The 21,384-nt window shown below is 48.1% G+C and overlaps 1 protein-coding gene across 1 annotated transcript in view; it reads left to right on the forward strand.

Moving 5' to 3' along the window:
- TFDP1 (transcription factor Dp-1) overlaps nt 1–20,667 on the forward strand; it is a 48,605-nt gene extending 27,938 nt beyond the window's left edge. The window contains exons 3-11 of the mRNA XM_006102041.3: nt 3,149–3,258; nt 6,966–7,087; nt 8,468–8,633; nt 9,045–9,188; nt 9,921–9,989; nt 12,035–12,186; nt 12,923–13,089; nt 13,772–13,850; nt 19,311–20,667. Coding sequence (XP_006102103.1) covers nt 3,149–3,258; nt 6,966–7,087; nt 8,468–8,633; nt 9,045–9,188; nt 9,921–9,989; nt 12,035–12,186; nt 12,923–13,089; nt 13,772–13,850; nt 19,311–19,455 — 1,154 coding nt within the window. The 3' untranslated portion in view covers nt 19,456–20,667. The remainder of the gene's footprint in view (nt 1–3,148; nt 3,259–6,965; nt 7,088–8,467; nt 8,634–9,044; nt 9,189–9,920; nt 9,990–12,034; nt 12,187–12,922; nt 13,090–13,771; nt 13,851–19,310) is intronic.
- The last annotated feature ends 717 nt before the right edge of the window (nt 20,668–21,384 follow it).

A 21,384-nucleotide genomic window follows, 5' to 3' on the forward strand; every position in this document is an offset into this window, starting at 1 on the left:
TTCAATGACACATGTGTGAATCGCTTACATATTATAACAAATTCTACATTTAATCCTCTGTATAACATAGACATCACTTTAGTATATCGTTTGATATTAGTTAAACATCTTATATGCGTGTATCCGAAAACTAAGCTTTTTCATTGTACTTGGATTCTAAGTGTAATATTGAAATCCTTTTTTTAAGTCTTGGGATGACATTTTAACATATACTTAACATCCCTCAGAAGGTTTGAATAAGGTGGGATATAGAGTGGTATGGAAAATGAGGTCATCATATATACTATAGAGGAGGTAAGCAAATGGTCCTCCACTCTAATGCGCAGAAAAGCTGGGAGCGCGCGGTCCCAAAGGGGAGAGAAGTTGGGAGCGACACAAGCCCAAGGGGAGCGGAGGGCAGTTGGGGGTGATCAGGCCTGCAGGGGAGGGCAGTTGGGAGGGACAAGGCCTGTAGGGGAGGGCAGTTGGGGGGGACCAGGCCTGCAGGGGAGGGCAGTTGGGGTTGCGGACCAGGCCTGCAGGGGAGGATAGTTAGGGGCAATTGGCATGGGAGCAGTTAGGCATTGATCAGGCTGGCAGGGGAGTGGTTAGGGAGTGATCAGGCTGGCAGGCAGAAGTGGTTAGGGGCCATCAGGCAGGCAGGCAGGTGAGTGGTTGGGAGCCAGCAGTCCTGGATTGTGAGAGGGATGTCCATCTGCCCTTTTAGGCCTCATCGGGCCTGAACGGGCAGTCGGACATCCCTCGAGGGGTCCCAGATTGGAGAGGGTGCAGGCTGGGCCAAGGGACACCCCGCCTCCCTGTGCACGAATTTCGTGCACCGGACCTCTAGTCCTATCTAATAATAGACAAACATGGTAAGTAACCGTACCTCCGACACGCTTCCCATTGACTAATCAGGGCGATATGCAGATTAACTGCCAACCAAGATGGCGGCCGGCAGCCAGGCAGCTGAAGCGAACAGGAGGCTTGCTTGCTCCAGTGATGGAGGAAGCCAAGGTTCCCCGCCTGCCACTGCTGGCCTCTGAGCTGCACTCTAAGAAACAATGTTGCAATTATAGAAGCTAAACAAACCCCAGAAACCTGCTTTCAGCCAGCCGGGCCTCAGAGCTGGAGCTGCAACAGTGTTTCAATTATAGAAGCCAAACAAACCCAGATACCTGCTTTCAGCAGCCGAGGTCTCAGAGGTGGAGCCGAGCCTCAGAGCTAAAGCTGGCTCTCAGTTCCAGTGACAGCCATAGAAGGTAAATAAATCTCAGAATAAAGAAAAAAAGAAAAAAAGGAGAGTTTGGGAGCTTCAGTCACCCGCCAACTTGAAAATGGCCCTCAGCCCCTCACCCAGACTGGCCAGGCGCCCCAGTGGGGACCCCCACCCTGAAGGGGGTGTGACCAGCTGCAAACAGCCATCATCCCCTCATCCAGGCTGGCCAGGCACCCAAGCGGGACCCCCACCCTGATCTGGGACACCCTGCAGGGCAAACCAGCCGGCCCCCACCCATGCACCAGGCCTCTATCTTATGTAGTAAAAGGGTAATATGCAAACTGACCCTAACAGCAGAATGACTGGGAATGACTGGTCACTATGACACACACTGACCACCAAGGGGCAGACACTCAATGCAGGAGCTGCCCTCTGGTGGTCAGTGCGCTCTCACAGCGGGGAGCTCTGCTCAGCCACAAGCCAGGCTGATGGCTGCCAGTACAGCGGTGGTGGTGGGAGCCTCTCCTGCCTCCTCAGCAGTGCTAAGGATGTCCGACTGCAGTTTAGGCCTGCTCCCTGCTGGCAAGTGGACATCCCCTGAGGGCTGCTGGGCTGCCAGAGGGATGTCTGATTGCCATCTTAGGCCCAATCCCCCAGGGAGCGGGCCTAAGCAGGGTGGTCATCCACTGAGGGGTCCCAGACTGCGAGAGGGCACAGGCTGGGCTGAGGGACCCCTCCCCCCCCGCCCCCCGAGTGCACAAATTTTTGTGCACCGGGCCTCTAGTCTATATATATAAAAGCCTAAGCGACCGTTTGATGGTTCAGCTGTTTGACTGGCAGCTATGACATGCACTGACCACCAGGGGGCAGATGCTCCGATCAGTAGGCCCCATGGGGACTGGGCGAGACAGGCTGGACACGCCCTGGAGCACTTCCTGTGGTCCCTCCCGGCCCCAGTTGTGCACCGGTGCAATGGACCCCACCGGTGCAGGAACCTGTGCACTGGGCCTCTAGTACTTAATAATAATAATAATAATAATAATACAAGAGCAAACTCTGTGTTTCGTGTACTCACAACTGTAGACCTACTTTTGCCCCACCCTGCAGATCTCTATTTTAGAGGAACATAAAAAATTCAAAACAGATACTTATTTACAGAAAATAAATATGTTTCTGTTGGTTAGATATTCAGGTTAGTCAGCTGGTCAATTTCGGTTATTAAAAAGAAATTAATGTGTTTCTGTGTAGCAGCAAAATTCATTGGTTATTGAATTTTGAAGAGGTCTGTTCTTTAAAATGCATGGATTGTAAAGGGTTCAGTGAAACTTTGGGCCAGGCTACATTGAAGACGATGCCTCACTGGTTATTTGGAGGTCGTCCTGATGCTGAGCTGGGTGGAAATGAAGGAAAATGGCATGCCGGCCCCGTGTGAGGCCTGGTCGCAGAACCACCACTTCCAAACCCCGAGATGAAGGTGGCTCCCAGCTGGTCTGCTTTAGGGAAGGGTTTTGAGGCATGACCCGAACAGGAGTCTCTCCTCTTCTCACGTGGTAAAGGCCCGGAAGTCATCGGAGCTCTCACCTGAGCGTATTCTGTCCTGTGATTGTCATAGAATTAGAGGCTTTTAAGAGCTGTTATCTCTACAGCCTGTAGTCCCACCAGCACATTCTGTAGATGGGCTGACCGGGGTTTGGGGCCGGTTGGTGATAAAGCCTGTGGGCACCTGAGCCCCGGCCCCATAGAGGGGCTAATTGTAGGGAGAGCAAGCCGCTGTGTCCATCAGCCCCCCTTAAATGAGAGTTGAGCCTAGTAAAGGTGTGTGTTATTGATCCATAGATCTAAAATGATAAAAGTGGGGAAGGACTTTCTAATTAGAAGCATCACTGACCTGAAACTCACTATTAGCCTTAATTCAGCAAAGAACTAACCTCTCGTTTCCTTGCGTTGCAGGTGTTGTGTCCTTAGTAGCTGTTCACCCCTCCACAGTAAACACGCTTGGGAAGCAGCTCTTGCCAAAAACGTTCGGACAGTCATCCAATGTCAACATTACACAGCAAGTGGTAAGGGGCCCCAGGTAGGGTGGGCTTGTGGGTTCGGGACCGTGACCCTTAGGTTCCAGCTTGGGGTGTGGAGTGTGAGGTTTGCTTTCGCAGTTTCCTGTTGAATGCTCGCAATGCTAGGACGGTCGCCTTCCTCGGAGATCGCAGGTGGTCTCCCCCATGCTTCTGTGTTCTGCTGCTGGCTGGCCTTCCCCTCTGTGCGGGGGACGGTGGGACTCAGCCCAGGCCAGGCAGCTTGTCCTGTCTCTCCGTGCTCCCTGCCGGTCCTGGATCTGCCCTGCAGGTTTCTTAGGTGTGCCATGGAGAGCTCAGGTGGAGCGGCATGGAGTTGTGTGGGGGCTGGCTGCACCTTGGCTCTGGCGCTCCTTAGGGTGGATGTTACCTGCCAGGGAAACGAGGGTGGTGTCCGTGTTCAGGTCACGTGGGGTTAGGTCTCTGCAGGCTATCAGGGTACTGCGTGACAGGTGTGTCCTCGCCCTTGCCAGTTCCATGGGAGCGGCCAGAGGTGGATCTGCTCTCCCGGGACTGTGTGGGCCCCTTAGCCCATGTTGGTCCCCCCCCACCCCCATCCGAACAGTTCCCCCTCTTCCCGCCATGACTCTGGTTAGGCTGAAGTCATTCCTACTCCTGGGCCATGCGCCCCCATGAGAAGAGAAGGGTGTTACCACCCACCTGAGCTTGTTCACATCCCAGGCCCCCATTTCCGAGTGATCACCCTTGGCAGGTATATAATTGCTCCCTGTCAGCCCCTCAATAAAATTTGGCCATGTTTGCTTAGCAAAATGGCTGTGATTTTTTTTTTTTCTCAAAGAAAGTAGTATGTAGACACATTTGGCACATTGTAGTTTTTCAGTAAATGTCTTTTTGGTATAAGCTAATATTCCATTTTATGTTTTAATTTATAATTAACATTTTAAAGTACTGTATATTATAGCAGAATTTAGCTTGGGAGTAACTCATTAATTATAGGAACAGTTCTATTTTTATTAAGTGTAAATAGTTGGGAAGAAAATAACGGGGAGATTTTCTGTTGGTGCACCCTAAACTTTGTCAGTCCAAAAGTTAAATCACTGATTTGAATGAAGCTGTTTTGGATGGAGATAGTAGTGGTAATGTATCCTTTGCAAAACCCCAGGACTGTGAATTAAAGCCTATACTTTGCCAATGTCTCTTAAAACGTTATATACCAAGGAATTAAAAACAAAGAGGACTGGCTGATTCTGACATGAGAGGTGAGACTTCATTGAACTTCATGTGAGTGGAAATGTAACCTGAGGCTTGTTTGGTCTTTCCACATCACCTAATCGGTGGTCTGGGTGTTCGGCTCACAGCCCAGATGGAGGTGTTCCCCATAGGGCAAAAGCTCCATGTAAAATAGTGAAAATAAAAAAGCAAAGAGAGAAAACCCGCAGGTGCTGCTGGCCTCCACTCCTCCACGAAGATGTGGGTGATGCCAGTGGGTGTAAGGAGCCCTCCTCGCTCACCTAGCCTATCATTTAGGAAGGCTGTTCGCACAGTGAGCAGTTATTGAGCCCTTGCTGTGTGCCTGGCCCTCTGGCTTTCCGTTCTCATTGCAGAACAATTGGTCTGAGGAAGAGACGCAGGTTAGGGAGAAGACAATAGAGAGGGCATTGGTCTCAGGGCCCAGCCCGAGTGTCCGGTGGGGCACTGACCCTGAAGTTAGGTAGCCCTCTTCTGAGCGGAGCTGCAGCACGTGCGGCCAGTAAGTCTTGCTGGTGCCCGCCCACGTGCGGTGTGGTGGCATCCTAACCCTACTCTCCTGAGAATGTAACCAGCGGGGTCCAGGAAAATGTGAGTGACAGGTCTCCATGTTTCCCAAGCTGGACCACGGGCCTTAGCAGGTGTGCATTCCCCACCGTGACCCAGTGCCCCGTACATGGTAAATGCACGCACCTTTTTAACAGAAACAAAAGTTTCGCAAGGCATTCCTCCTCTCTGGGAGATGTATCTTCTCTATCCTGTTTAATTTTTTCAGAAAGTTCACTGATTTATTTGACTTCATGGCTTTTGAGTGAGGGTGATCTACAGTTTGAAAAACACTGTGATGAAGCGCTTGTCATTGAAAACGTGAATGAAAAGAATGACATTCACTTGAGCTGTCTTTCTTTCCGTGTTTTGTGGATCATTATCATTGACAGGTGACCTGGGCTTAGGGATAATTTACAAAGTGCCGGGTCAGCTGCCCCGGGGCCACTGCAGGTAACACACTTATCCCGCTAAGAAGGGGACTAGAAGGAGCGTCCAGCTTAAAATAGCCAGGCGGCAGCCACAGCAAGTCCCTCAGGCCACAGTTGACCCTCTGAGGCTGCCCTAGCATTCGGTGCCTGGTGTTAACATGTTCAGGGACATCAGGTTGGTGAGGCGCTTTGCTGTGTAGTAACTCAGAAAGTGTTTTTGAATGATTTCCTGGGCCAGTTTATCAGTTTTGAGAGAGTCAGGCAACAGTATCTTTGAAGAAATTGAAATTAGATTTTACTTATTGAACTATAATTGACATACAACAGTATATTAGTTTCAGGTGTACAACATAACGATTTGATATTTGTATACACTATGAAATGGTCACCATAATAAGTCTATATATTGGTCATCACATATAGTTATACATTTTTTTCTTGTAATGAGAACTTTCAAAATCTGTTAGCATCTTTCACATATGCAGTGCAGCATTATTAACTGTGCTGTACATTACCCCATGACATTTATTTTATAGCTGGAAGCTTGTACCTTGTGACCCCTTTCATTCATTTGCTCACCTCCCCCCCGCCCCAGCCTCTGAGCTTGAAGTTTTTTGGTTTATTTTTTTAGATTCCACATATAAATGAATTCATACAGTATTTGCCAGAAAATGGGAATTTTACTTGGCTGTACAATGTCTGCATGTCCCCCAAGTTAATATTTTAATGTTAATTGATAGGACCACCGTTCTAAGTGCTTGTTAAAAGATGAAGCAAGGCTTCCCTTCCTTTGGTGAAGAGATGGGTGTTGGGTGCTCAGACAGCCGATGAGGGGCATGTTGGCCCTGCCACCCCAAGACATGGGCTTGTCCCAGGCTGTGCTGTGGGCATTGAGACCCCTTGCCTTTGTTCCCAATGCTGATCGTTTCCCTTTCCCCTGCTCTGTGCTCTTTGGGGTGCTTGGTTCCCCCCACAAAACCACCATTGGGATGGGCTTCCCGCACTCAGACAAGCTAAAGGCGCCACAGAGTCACCCTGTGTTCCTTTTCTTCTGAGAGCTGTTTTCTGGTTTTGGCCTCATTTTAGCGCCCCTGAAGGACAGATTTTTATCCTTATCTATATCATTAAAAGGGAAGTAAAAGAGGGGAAATAGAAATGTGCTGAGTCCCCCCCAGAATTCTGTACCTGGGACATGTGATTTACACGCCTCACGGCTAAATGCACCTGCCCCGGAGGTGCACGCTGTTCTGCTGGCTTGTTTGTGCTGCCTGATGTTTCCTGCTGCTGTTGTGTAACTAGAGAAGATGCCTGAGGTTGATGAAGGGAAATAAAGACACGTTCAGAGTAGCGTGGCCATATCGTCATAGTTCAAAGGGTCGTCTGTTGGGTTACTCACATTGTTCTCTCTTGCCATTCAACAGCGGCTGTAGGTAATGAGAAATGATAAAATGGCAGCGTCGTATGTGGGAGATTTCTGATTGTGTTCTGAATTGTCTTTTTTGACTGTAGGTAATTGGTACGCCTCAGAGACCTGCAGCGCCAAACACTATCGTGGTAGGAAGCCCACACACCCCTAACACTCACTTTGTCTCACAGAACCAGCCTTCAGACCCCTCACCTTGGTCTGCCGGGTGAGCACATTGCCTAGAATTGTAACCCCCTAGCTCTCTGTGGCCGTAGGGGCTGATTGTCACGCCAGAGGATTTTAAATGTCCAATGTGTGCCCAGAAGAGATGTGTAGTCAAGGCACGCTTTTCCTCGTAAAGGAGGTCAGGCTGCGGGAGAGCCTCTCCCCTGTAGTTTTGGGGTGATGGTTATACTGTAAACGGCAGAAGAGCTGCCCCCCTGTAGTTTTGGGGTGATGGTTATATTGTGGAGGGCGGGAGAGCTGCCCCCTGTAGTTTTGGGGTGATGGTTATATTGTGGAGGGCGGGAGAGCTGCCCCCTGTAGTTTTGGGGTGATGGTTATATTGTGGAGGGCGGGAGAGCTGCCCCTAGTAGTTTTGGGGTGATGGTTATATTGTGGAGGGCGGGAGAGCTGCCCCTAGTAGTTTTGGGGTGATGGTTATACTGTGACGGGCGGGAGAGCTGCCCCCTTGTAGTTGGGATGATGGCTATGCTACACTCTAAGGTGTGGTCAGCTTTTGGGGGAAGAAGAGGAGGGAGCTGACCTTCAGCACAGTGTAACCCTGGCACTTTCCCTTGTCTGCACTGGAAAGTAACTTTCAGGGGATGACGTGTAAATGTGATGGACTCACAGCAGCTTCACCCGCTGCAGCCACATGGAGCTGCCTTTTCATGGCGCTGGTCCCACCGGACGGCCCCACCACACTGTCACTTTGATCCTTTCTTCCACTAAAGCAAACCAATTTGAGAACAGTTTTATTTGAAGGTCAGCTTTGCGACTTTCTTTAAAAACTAACAAAGAGACAAAGCTATAAAATCATGTCTATTTTGGTTCTCAAGCAAAAATCATCAGTCCCCAAAGTCATCCAGTTAGAAACTCAGAACTGCCCTTTCCTTAACGTGGTGACTGAAAGTTCACACATTTGGGCTCACTCCTAATCGGAAGCACACTCCGGTCTTCAGCACTCCCCTTGTCTGTTAGCTTAAATTTGCCCTAAAAAGCCCTAAATTTGCAGTAAAATTTTCATAATTCCTGATGTTGACGGACATTGTTTGAAGAAGCAGTGTTTAGTGTATTGATACCCATCAGATAGGTACTGGGTCCCACCCCTGTGGGCGTCCGCCCCATCTTCCCTGAGAGTTGAAGATACAGGCGTGAGGTCTGGCCTCTGAAGAAAGAAAGGAGACGTCGGACACCCACTGGTGGTGCCGAGTGTGCCCTTCGGAGACGGAGCCAGGTTCCCCTGCGGTCTGTGGCGTGAGCTCCAGCACCCGCGGGACTCGGGCCCCTGTGTAGGTTGCTAGCCCCTTAAGGTAAACGTGTCTTAATTCAGTGCTGCCTCTACGAATGCTAAGGGCATTACTTCTCCTTTGTATTTTTGAAGGAAACGCAACAGGAAAGGCGAGAAGAACGGTAAGGGCCTGAGGCACTTCTCCATGAAGGTCTGTGAGAAGGTGCAGAGGAAGGGAACCACGTCCTATAATGAGGTGGCCGACGAGCTGGTCGCAGAGTTCAGTGCCGCCGATAACCACATCTTACCAAACGAATCCGTAAGTTTGTGTGGTGTGGGTACGGGGCGGCCAGGAGTTACAGGCACCCCAGCACTGCACAGCCCACCGAGTTATTATTTGAGACACCTTCGGATGTACAGAGAGGTCCGAGAACAGTACAAAGGAATTTTTCCTGACCCATTTGCAGATATGATGCCCCATGATCCCTAAATGATTTTGTGTGTGGTTCTGGCTCTGCCTGCCGGGCAACCTCCCCCTGCAGAAATGCCCCCTGGCCTGGCCCGGCTGGTTCCGTGAGGATGGGTTAGGAGTGGTGCCGGCTGCTGCAGTGGGCTTGTATGACACGCAGCAGATTGTCAGTGCACTTCCTTGAGTTCAGGGTCTAACGTGTAACGTTGATCTGTGAGCTGTCCTGGAGCGTGTGGAAAACTCCTGCTTCCCCTTCCCTAGGCTTATGATCAGAAGAACATAAGACGGCGAGTCTATGATGCCTTAAATGTGCTGATGGCCATGAACATCATCTCCAAGGAGAAGAAGGAAATCAAATGGATTGGTCTGCCCACCAACTCAGCTCAGGAATGTCAGAATTTAGAGGTACACAGCTAACCTTTTGTGCTCGTGTGTCCAGGTAGAATCATTCCTCCAAAGTAGGCATTTTTGTCTGTAGCCTTGGTGCTGCTAAGGGTCTTACGCTCTCTGTGCCTGGCCTGGACCAGGTGGACAGGTTTGTCCTGCTTTCCCAGGGTCTCTGACGTTGGTGGGCTGTCCCGTCTGTGTGGGCTCTGCAGACCCTCACTGTGGGTGGGGAGGTGGTCGGACCAGTGAGGGCAGTGAACTCTAGTGTAGGTCAGTTCTGAATCCTAACTTTGGGGATTTTTAATAATTAGAAAAAATTTATATATTGAGTTGAGAGAGAGAGAGAGAGGTGGAAACACTGATTTGTTGTTCCAATTACTTATGCACTCATTGGTTGATTCTTGTATGTGCCCTGACTGGGGATCAAACCCGAAACCTTGGCATATAGGGATAACGCTTGAACCAATTGAGCTATCCTGTCAGGACCCGGATTTTAAAAATATACTATAGCCATATGCAGAAAGTGAGAGAAGACGGGAGAAAAGTATGCAGATTTTGGATTGAAGAAAAACTTGCCTGTGTCTTGTCTCATGTACCATGCTCTAGATTGGTCTGCTTTCCATCATTAGATTCAGGGTGAACACATTCTTCAAGAGCCTGCTTGGGTGACCTTGTGTTGATACGGGCTTTAAACTCTGCTGTATTAAACCAATTGTGATGACTTCTCGTATTGGTGGTTTGTTTTTGAAGGTAGAGAGACAAAGAAGACTTGAAAGAATAAAACAGAAACAGTCTCAACTTCAAGAACTTATTCTACAGGTAATGAAAGGCTTATCTTTGGAGGCAAGGTAATTTTAATGTCTTTAGTAACTTGCAATTCATTCTATTCCTACATGGTGAATAAAATATCTGCTTTGAGGTTTTGGATGTGAATTTCATGAATTTCATAAATATTCACTGGGCTCGTGTCGTTGATACGAATGATCGTGAACATGGGCTTTGTGGCCACAGATTGTGTGAGCGTGAGTGTGTGCATGCTTGTGAGAGTATGCGAGCATGTAAGAGCACATGTATGAGCATGCATGCATGTGTGAGTGTGACCATGAGTGAGTGCATCACTTGTCACAGAGTGTCCAAATGGCAGGAGTGATAGCCCCTCAGGAAGGGAGCGTGTACAAATTCTCTGGGGGGTGTGTAAAGTGTGCCCTGAGTACCAGACCCCAGACCAGGGGTGTGAGATGCAGAGTGAGCCTGAGGTGGCAGTTTCTGGTCAGAGGTGAGCACACATGGTCAGAGAACAGGTGTCCATGTGCCCATGTCCTGTCCTCTCAGACGTAGGCGGACAGTGAGCTGTGTGGGCATCCCCTGGGCCTGCAGAGAGATCCCTGAGCATCAGCCCCACCCCTGTAGGGTCCTGAGGATGCATGTTCTGGGTTAGAAGCAAATACTCAAACACATGTGTAAGGATCTTGGTGGAGGGGGACTGGCTGGTCCCTAGACTGAGGCAGCACAGTGCTGGGGTCGCTGCCTGGGGCACGGGGCCAGCAGCCAGCAGAAGTGGTGATTGGTCAGTAAAGGGAAGGATGGCTTAGCAGCAATTTATTGAGATATTTGTGGACCCCAAGGGCAGCAAGGCCATGGGCCTTGTGGTCAGATTGGAGGCCACTGTGGAGCCTTGGGAACATGTGTCCAAAAACCAGAGGGTCAGGGGTATTAGAAGCTGTGGTAGCGAGACCCTTGGGGCTGGGGGTGGGGTCTGAGGACAGGCCTAGCAGTTGAGGTTGGTGATCTCAGAACATGGGACAAGTCCAGGAGGGATCACTGTGAGGCTTGGTACATCTGTCCCAGCGTCCAGCGAGCCCAGGGTCCACTGCAAAGGGTGTGTGCCTCGCCCAGGCCAGGCACGCTCAGCATGGGGAGGCCTTACTGTACTCTGGGTTACTCCATTGCCCTCAAAAGAGGGGGGCCAGCTGAAGGGGTGCTTTGGCAGGGGTAGAAGTGGTCACAGCCAGGGATGCGGGGCAGAGGGGACTTGGGAAATGGAAGAGCAAATAAATGGTCACGGATTCTGCTGGGACAGGAGGTTGCCCCAGGCAGTGGCCCCTCTGAACTTCCAAGTTCTTCCACTCAGTTGTCCCCTCCAGAATGAATTGTTTTCTTTTTCTGCATCCATAGCACATCATAGCTACTTAAAAAAAATCCAAGTCGCTGCCTCTCTCCCACTAAGCCTGGAGCTCCTGGTCCCAGTGCTGGGCAGCTCGGCAGAAGGCTGGCTGGGAAGGGAGGGAATCCTCCTGGCTTTACATTAACAGCAAGAAAATTATCTTGAAGGTAAATGTCATTTCAGGGCCTGAGGCCCTGGCTTTCTGGCTTTAGGCCTCAAATAAGGACTCATGTCCCCGGAGGAGACACCCTTTACCAGCAGGTCCATCGAGCGTTTCTGCTTTCCCGCGAAGCTACAGGTCCACAACTGAATGTCTGCCTTCTAAGGCGTGACACGTGGATGGGACAGGCGTGGACACTTGCAGACCCCTCCCCAGACAGGGGTGGGCGGACCATAACCTCCAGAATGGATGCATTTCTCCTCATCCTTCTCTTCGAGGGTGTTTCTGTCTAAATGGTGTGAGTGTGGGTCTCGGCATCTCAGTTCTCGGGGGATTTGGTTTTTTAGGATGCATTTCTTTGCTGGGCAGCTCACCTGGGCCTTCAGCCCCTCAGTTGTTTTCTCTGATCTCCAAAGGTGAGCCCAGACCCTCTTGCTGTCTTGTAGGGCCCAGGGAGGGTTTTTGAGGATGCCTGGGGAGAAGGTGTTAGGTTTGGTGGCGACTGATATGAGTCATGTGTTGATTGCTCATTTTTTTTAGCAAATTGCCTTCAAGAATCTGGTGCAGAGAAACCGCCAGGCAGAGCAGCAGGCCAACCGGCCACCTCCGCCCAACTCTGTCATCCACCTGCCTTTCATCATTGTGAACACCAGCAAGAAGACCGTCATCGACTGCAGCATTTCTAATGACAAGTAGGTAGAAGGTTGTCTGTTGGCCTCATGGTCTCAGCTGGGAGTCTCAGGTCAGAAGTGAAGAATGCCACAGTCATTGGTGTTAACTGCTGGTCAATTTATTTATATAAGTATCTATAATTTTTAAATATAATCTTTTTAGCATAATTAATTTAGAAATTTGCTTCTCTTTTCCCTGATTAGGTATCTCTCTCTCTCTCATTTTTAAATATATATTTTTTATTGATTTCAGAGAGGAAGGGAGAGGGAGAGAGAGATAGAAACCTCAATGATGAGAGAGAATAATTGATTGCTGCCTCCTGCATGCCCCTGCTGGACATGTGCCCTGACCAAAAATACGACTGTGACCTCCTGGTTCATACGTCGACGCTCAACCACTGAGCCACCATGGCTGGGCAGGCATCTCTCTTTTAGAAGGAGAGTAAATCGCACCTGTTAGGATCGTTGTTAGGACAGCTGCTCAGACATAGCACAACCAGTAGAGGGTGCTCACTGCTGGTCCTGTGGGGCAGGCAGGCAGAGCTGAGGGTAGACCAGCCTGCCGGGATGTGCCCGCAGAGTGTGGACGGTGCTTAGCGATGCTGCCTGAGTCTCTCGGGTCATTGTGTCTGAGTTGATGGATTTTGTGAAGACGCCAGATGGAAGGGCACCTGAGGAATGGTCAGAGCCCCTGAACCAAGCATGGCTGTCTCTGTCTTGCAGTTGGCACTTTTCTAACAGGGACTTTCTCCTCCAGATTCGAGTATCTATTCAATTTTGACAACACGTTTGAAATCCATGACGACATAGAAGTGCTGAAGCGCATGGGGATGGCCTATGGACTGGAGTCCGGAAGCTGCTCTGCTGAAGACCTGAAAATGGCAAGAAGCTTGGTGCCGAAAGCACTGGAACCCTATGTGACAGGTCAGTTGGCCCCGGTAACTGTGGTGGCCGAGTGGCTAGAGTGAGGACAGTTCCCTAGCCCCAGGCACCTGGCCCTCCTCTACTGAGGATGGCTCAGGTGTGCAGCACCAAGAGCAAGGACAGGTGGGGAGGTGAGAGGGTCTTGGGGACCGCAGGAATGGGCGTGGACAGCAGGATGGCCATCTGGCGGGCCCCTCCCCGCTGGGAATTCCTAAGTGGCATTTTGTGGATTTGGCCATGCAGCTTATACGATAAAGGTGTTGAGCCATGACTTCACCTTCCAGATAGGGCCCCAAAAGGAAGAGAAGGAAATTCTTGGAGGAGTCTAATAGGTGTGGATGTGTCTCCTGAGGTAGCTGATAGGTCACTGCAGCAAAGTAAGCAGATGTCAGTCCTCCTCGCTCTCAGTTCTCGCTTTCTGCTGTATGACGACATGAAGTTTCAGTGGAATAGCTTTGTTGTCACTGGTGACTACACGAAAATTAAGGACTTCCGAGCCTCCTTACAGAGGACTGGCCCCATGGTCACGCCCTGGAAGAGCAGTGCTGCTCCGTGGCGGGTGGCGCAGTGCAGAAAACGCTGGGCCGGTCAGAGGTGGCCAGGCCCTCTTGTTTCAGCACGAGCGCCCATTTCTTGTGCTCTCCGCTTGGTGATGTTTGCTTTATCTTCCTTCTCATTTCAGAAATGGCTCAGGGATCACTCGGCAGCGTATTCCTCACGTCAGCGGTTTCGACCTCTAACGGCACAAGGCTTTCTGCCAGGTGACTGACTGCAGTTCTGGGCAGGTTGGGTGGGCGGGGGGCGGGGGGGGGCACCTTGTCACCTGGCAACGGGAAGCTCCCCGGCTTTCATATAAACAACCTCAATTCCTCGGCTGTTGAGAATTGGACTTACTGTGCAGACAGTGGGGCCTGAGCCCTGGAAGCAGCGTCACCCCTCTCTCCCACCCCAGGCACGTCACACACGCATAGCTTGTTCCCTGAGTGGAAAGAAGCTTTCTTACTGGTTTCTTCATCCTAAAAAGTCGCACACAGTGAAGTGGGGCGCACACCCCTGAGCCCCACTGCTGCAGCCCAAGTGACAGTATTTCTCTGTCATTTCTTCCCTGTTTTAACACACTTGAGGTCTCAGTATACATAGATAATTTTGGTCTCTGCTTTTTTCTCTTGCTTTCTACTGTTGTATTTTTTCTGTGAATGAAGCTTTGTTATTTAAATCCGTGTGTATTTATCCTTTGACTGGCAGTCCCACAGAGAATTGTCATCCAAGCATTTCTCCTAGTATTTTAAAGATAAAGATGGGTTTATTAACTTTTATATCGTATAACATTATACATTATGCATCTTACTTTATGTTAATCCTAAGTATTAATAAATGTTTAATTTCTTAAAATATATGATAAATGAGCAGCTCGGAGGTTCAACAGAGATGGGATTGAGCTAATAACCTGCATTGTGCCATGCCTTTGATGCCGTGCTCCACAGCCTTTGAACAGGGCACTCTGGGTTTCTGTGTGACACAGACGAGGCCACAGGGTGGTCCCGAGGGAGCTGGGCATAGGCAACGAGGGTGCGAGGCCCCGAGTCAGCTCTGGGGGAGGTTCCAGGCGCTGCGGCCCAGCCGGGAGATGGGAACTGGCGATGGGCTAGCATTAATCTGTGCAAGGCTTTGTGAAGAGACAGAGTCCTTTATAGGGCGTCTGGCACGCGGTCAGATTTTGATGGAGGGCAGCTCAATGTTTAATTCTCACTCCCCTGCTGTGTGTGTATGTGGGGGTCAGTCTGTAAAATGCTAAGCATTGGTTACCTCAATGTGGAATTTGGGTGTTTTCTAAACTTTCATCTTCATGAAATTTCATCTTATTGATGAACTTTTCAGAGACTCATATCAGTTTTTATGAGGGATGCAAAGCCATTACCATTTCAGAAGAAAAGCCAGTGTTAATGGTAGCATGATACAATATTTTATGAAGGCATGATAATTTACTGGCCTGCTTTCTGTTGTTGCATATTTAGGTGGTTTCCAGTTACAAGAAAAGCTGCAATGAGCAGCCTTATGGCTCAATTTTCCACTCCTCCTGACTTGTTTTGCTAGGCTGGATTTTCCAGATGTGGAGTTACTTTGTTAAAGGGTTCAGTGTTTAATAGTTTTTATTGTACAGCTTAACAAATACCAGTGAAAAGTATTAACATATATCTATAATAATCTAAATAATAAAAGCATAATATGCAAATTGACCGAATGGCCGTATAGACATCCTTCTGGATGACCTTCTGGACGAAGCTGGGGTTGCAGCTGCAAGGGAGGGATCGAGGCAGCCGCTGTGGCTGCGAAGGCCTACTCTTGTATGAATTTTGTGCATCGGGCCTCTAGTGCATATATATGTTGGAATATATTGCAGCTCTGGCCTCGGGTAGGGTTCCTGATGCATATTGCCAAAATACAGGAGCACTTGTTACTTATTCATTGTGTGCCCCCAAACTCCTTGTTTTTCCAGTGTTCAATGGCCACATCTCCAATGCAGTCTGACCCTTTCATGCCCTGGTATCTTTTTTTTTCCCCCTCATTAACATGTTTTGCTTTATTCTTTGCATTCTTTTTTTTTTAAGTTTTTTTTATTGATTAAGTTATTACATATGTGTCCTTATCCCCACGTTACTCCCCGTCCCCCCACTCATGCCCTCACCCCCCTGTTGTCTGTGACCATTGGTTAGGCCTATATGCTTGCATATAAGTCCTTTGGTTGATCTCTCCCCCTTACCCCCACCCTCCCCTACCTTCCCTCTGAGGTTTGACGGTCTGATCGATGTTTCTCTGTCTCTGGATCTGTTTTTTTCATCAGTTTATGTTGTTCATTATATTCCACAAATGAGTGAGATCATGTGATATTTATCTTTCTCTGACTGGCTTATTTCACTTAGCATAATGCTCTCCAGTTCCATCCATGCTGTTGCAAATGGTAAGAGTTCTTTCTTTCTTTACCGCAGCATAGCATTCCATTGTGTAGATGTACCACAGTTTTTTAATCCACTCATCTACTGATGGGCACCTAGGCTGTTTCCAAATCTTAGCTATGGTGAATTGTGCTGCTATGAACATATGGGTGCATATATCCTTTCTAATTGATGTTTCTAGTTTCTTGGGATATATTCCTAGAAGTGGGATCACTGGGTCAAATGGGAGTTCCATTTTTAGTTTTTTGAGGAAACTCCATACTGTTCTCCACAGTGGCTGCACCAGTCTGCATTCCCACCAGCAGTACACGAGGGTTCCTTTTTCTCCACATCCTCGCCAGCACTTGTCATTTGTTGATTTGTTGAAGATAGCCATTCTGATAGGTGTGAGATGGTACCGCATTGTTGTTTTGATTTGCATCTCTCGGATGATTAGTGACTTTGAACATGTTTTCATATGTCTTTTGGCTTTTCTTCTGTCTTTTTTCAAAAAGTATCTATTTAGGTCCATTGCCCATTTTTTGATTGGGTTGTTTATCTTCCTTTTGTTAAGTTGTATGAGCTCCCTGTAAATGTTAGAGATTAAACCCTTATTGGTGATAACAGTAGCAAATATGTTCTCCCATGCAGTGGGCTTTCTTGTTGTTTTGTTGATGGTTTCCTTTGCTGTGCAAAAGCTTTTTATTTTGATGTAGTCCCATTTGTTTATTTTCTCTTTAGTTTCCATTGCCCTAGGAGCAGTATTAGTGAAGAAATTGCTTCGGCATATGTCTGAGATTTTGCTGCCTGTGGATTCCTCTAGTATTTTTATGGTTTTCCGTCTTATGTTTAAGTCCTTTATCCGTTTTGAGTTTATTTTTGTGTATGGTGTAAGTTGGTGATCTAGTTTCATTTTTTTTGCATGTGTCTGTCCAATTTTCCCAACACCATTTACTGAAGAGACTGTCTTAACTCCATTGTATGTTCATGCCTTCTTTGTTGAATATTAATTGAACATAGTGGTTTGGGTCAATTTCTGGGTTCTCTATTCTATTCCATTGATCTATATGTCTGTTCTTGTGTCAGTACCAGGCAGTTTTGAGAACAGTGGCTTTGTAATACAGCTTGATATCTGGTATTGAGACCCCACCTACTTTGTTCTTCTTTCTCAGGATTGCTGCAGCTATTCATGGTCTTTTTTTATTCCAGATGAATTTTTGGAAAGTTTGTTCTAGGTCTGTGAAATATGCCGTTGGTATTTTAATGGGGAGTGCGTTGAATCTATAGATTGCTTTGGGTAGTATGGACATCTTGATGATGTTGATTCTACCAATCCATGAACACGGTATGTTTTTCCATCTATTTATGTCTTCCTCTATCTCCTTTTTCAGTGTCCTGTAGTTTTTGAGTACAGGTCTTTACCTCCTTAGTCAAGTTTATTCCTATGTATCTTAATTTTTTTGCTGTGATGGTAAATGGGATTGCTTTTTTAGTCTCTCTTTCTGTAAATTCATCATTGGTGTATAGAAATGCCATAGATTTCTTGGCGTTAATTTTGTATCCTGCAACATTGTCGAATTCATTTATTAAGTCTAATAATTTTTTGATGGAGTCTTTATGCTCTGGTATCTTCAATCGGGTTTTCTGTGCCACTTCTGGGGCAACTTGGAGTTAGTTACAGGAAGCATCCTTGGAGGCGAGGATTTGCATGATCTGGATCAGATTTTAAATTCTAGAATCTAGATTGACATCCCTTCAATACTTGATGTTTCTCGGAATCCTTTTCTTGTGCTCAACTCAGATACTACAAAATTGAAATGACTTTTTTTTTTAAAGAAGTAGAGCTATTTTCTTTAAAAAAATATTTTTATTGATTTCAGAGAGGAAGAAAGAGGGAGAGAGAGATAGAAACATCAATGATGAGAGAGAATCATTGATTGGCTGCCTGCTGCACACCCCACACTGGGGATCAAGCCTGCAACCCAGGCATGTGCCCTGATTGGGAATGAAACCGTGACCTGGTTCATAGCTCGATGCTCAACCACTAAGCCATGCCACCCAGGCTTGAAATGACTTTTGACCAAAACCGGAGTATGTCACAATTCATGGTGGATTTGTGCATTTGTCCCTCCTCTGTGTGGCTGGCGTGGCCATCACCTGTTGGTGCCCCAGGATGGTAACTAACCCTTGATGTCTGACTTGCTTTGTGCTGGGATGCTGGGTGGTGACTGAACCCAGGGAGTCTTTCACCAGGATCCCAGCTCTTACAGCCTCTCACCGTTTTTAGGCCGTTTGGCCGTTGTGGCACTGTTGACATTTTGGGCCCAGACAACTCTTTGTGGGCACCCCCTGTGTCTTAGGGGCTGTTTGGGTAGCACCTTTGGCTTCAGATGCCAATACCTGCACCCCTTAGTTGTGACACCAGATTTTCACATGTTCCTGGTTGAGGCTCCCAGGAGCATAATGCAGACCTTTCCCCCCCCCCCCCCGCCCCTCCCCCCAAGGACCATGTGGAAGGCTGTGCAGCCCAGCTGCTCCCCCTACCCTTTTGGGTCCTTGGTCCCTGCCCAGGGCCAGCTCCACTGACTTTCAGCAAATGCCATTTTATAAAACTGTAGAAGGCTGGGGGTCCTTGGAACCTCTCTGGAAGCATAGGTTTCAAAGAGAGCGTCTGCATGAGACTCCCCTGTCATAGCTCAGCTTCCTGGGCTCTCTGTAGACACCAGAGGAGCTGAGGTTGGGGCCTAAGGTTGTGATTTACACATGCATGCACACATACATGCATATACATGCACACACCTACCATCACAGGTGCACAACACATAATGGGCACACTGCCCCACGCTGCTGTCCAGGGAGCCTTGCTTTGGAGGGTCCCATGCCATCCTTGGGGCCTCTTTTTCCTAATTGTTTTCTGCCTCCCTGGAGATTAAGGAGTTCATAAGTAAAAGGACTGGAAAGAGGATCTAATGGCTTTTAGTTTATAGCTTTGGGACTCTGTTCCTGATGTAATGATAAATGGGGTGGCGGGGAGATGCAGTATTGTGGCCTTGCCAATTTCCCCTCGTCGTCTTGGTTATAGTCAAGAGGACGAAGTTGGGTGGGAGAGGGTATGAAAGGGGTGGAACTAGTAACAGTGTGGGGACTCGGTGTTGTGGATGTGTGAAACTCTCTGCTTTTGTTTGTATAACTGAAACTACCCAAACCTCTCTGAGATGCGTGCCTGTCGTTGGCACGGGCGGCAGAGATGGGTCACTGATGCCCTTGTGTCATTTCCTGTCCTCGCAGTGACTTGACCAACGGTGCGGATGGGATGCTGGCCACGAGCTCCAGCGGGTCTCAGTACAGCGGGTCCAGGGTGGAGACTCCCGTGTCCTACGTCGGGGAGGATGACGACGAGGACGAGGAGTACGAAAACGACGAGGAAGACTGAAGTGTTTGCTCACAGGCCCCGCTCCCCTCAAGTTCAGCTTCAGGAAAACATGTTTAGGAAAGAGAAACTTTTCTTAATGTGGGCTTTCCTGTTTCTTTTTGGCTTCCTCCCAAGAAGATATTGGTAAGCTATTGCATTTGACGTGCACCTCTGATAAGCAAGCGAGGGCTGTTTTCTGCAGGGTCTCAGACGGGCTGCGGCGTGTGGATTCTAGTCGCTGGCGCAGGGCTTTTACTTGGTAGGGTTTTGTGTTTTCATTTTTCTATCTTTTTAAAATTCAGAGTTCCTTTTTGCCCCTTAACAATTCTTGCTGAGTTTGCTGAAGAAGTTGTGCTCCATCTACATCAACGAAAATGCCGTCCTCCTGTCGAGGCCACCCCCAAGGCCACTTATTCACAGCGCGCTGTGAATGGCGCCACCCCATGGCGGCGTGGGAGGCTCCAGGCCCGGTTCCCATTGTGAAAGTCTGGGGCGTCCGCAGAGCCAAGCCAGTGGCAGAGCTGCTTTTCAATATTGAGCACCACAAAGCCTATTATGACGTACTTCCCCTTAAATTATATTGACTGTGTGATTCCATATACTTTTCCTTTCTCTCTTTTCTTTTCTTTCTTCCCTTTTTTTTTTTTTTTTGTCTATGGTGCAGCGAACATTCAGTTGCTCATTTGTGTTTGTGTGTTTGGTTTGGTAGTTGACTGCCGGCTGGTGCAGCTGTGAAAACTCTGGAAGGCTTGGGATGGTTTTTTGCTTATGGTAAAATTTGCCTGATTTCTTACAGGCAGCGTTTGGGAACTTTTTATTATATAGCTGTTTACATACTTATAAGTCTATCATTTAAAGACATGTACTGAAACAAATGTTGTATTTGTTTCATGAGCATCTTCCTGTAATCTATTATAAAGTTGAAATTAAATATAGAGAATGTTTTAACAGTTTTTTAACTCAAAATTTGTCAATCATTTTTAATAGTTCTTTTTTTATAAAAAGGAAAAGGAATTTCAGGACAGGCAGTAGCTTCTTTTAAAATTTATCCACGAAGAACCATTAACTGCACAGTTGCTGTTAGCTGCCTGTTCTAAAACAATAGTCTTTTTATTGAAACACAAATAAACTTTTCTGTAATATTTTATGGAATATAAAGAGACTTTAATTGTTTGACTTGTTTAACTTGGCACTGTTAGTTTTTATTAATAAAACGCGCATGGGCATTTTAAACAAGCTGTGTTTCTCTAATTCAGGATGACTGTCTAGAAGTTACTTTATCCTGTTAGTCTTGCTTTTTTGCTGGAGTGAGGAGACGTTGCCAGGCCCAGGCGTAGGGGGCTGGGCCCCCACCACGGGCCCCCCGGCTTGTCCTGCAGCTTCCCGAGGGATGGCGTGGCCCCAAGGAGGATGTCACAGGGCCACAGACCGAAGCAGCACCTCCTCTCCTGTGGCCCGTGGTCGGGGGAGAGAGTGTTTCCTGCCTTTCTCCTGAATCCTCACAGTTGAGGCGTATTTTATGGGTTGACTTTTAGAAGCAGAAGATGATAAGGTAAGAAAAGAGGTCGGACCTCTGACCTCCAGTGTTACATTATCATGACATACCTGAGGGGACCTGACCTCTGACCTCTGAGGTGACATTTCCGAGGTGGCTCAAAACATTTTTTAATATGTTTTTTTGATTTCAGAGAGGAAGGGAGAGAGAGAGAGAGAAAAACATCAACGATGAGAGAGAATGATTGGCCAGCTGCCTCTTGCACACTCCTACTGGGGATCAAGCCTGCAACCCGGGCATGTGCCCTGACCGGGAATCTAACAGGGACCTCCTGGTTCAGGGCTCAACGCTCAGCCACACGGCCACACCGGCCAGGTTGGCTCAGAAAGTCTTTACTGGTTGTGTCAGCAGTGAAGAACACTTGCTAGTGTGTATGTAGTAGAGCTGCCCAGCAG

This window comes from Myotis lucifugus, unplaced genomic scaffold, assembly GCF_000147115.1.
Source record: "Myotis lucifugus unplaced genomic scaffold, Myoluc2.0 scaffold_395, whole genome shotgun sequence".
Classification (NCBI taxonomy): Eukaryota; Metazoa; Chordata; class Mammalia; order Chiroptera; family Vespertilionidae; genus Myotis; species Myotis lucifugus.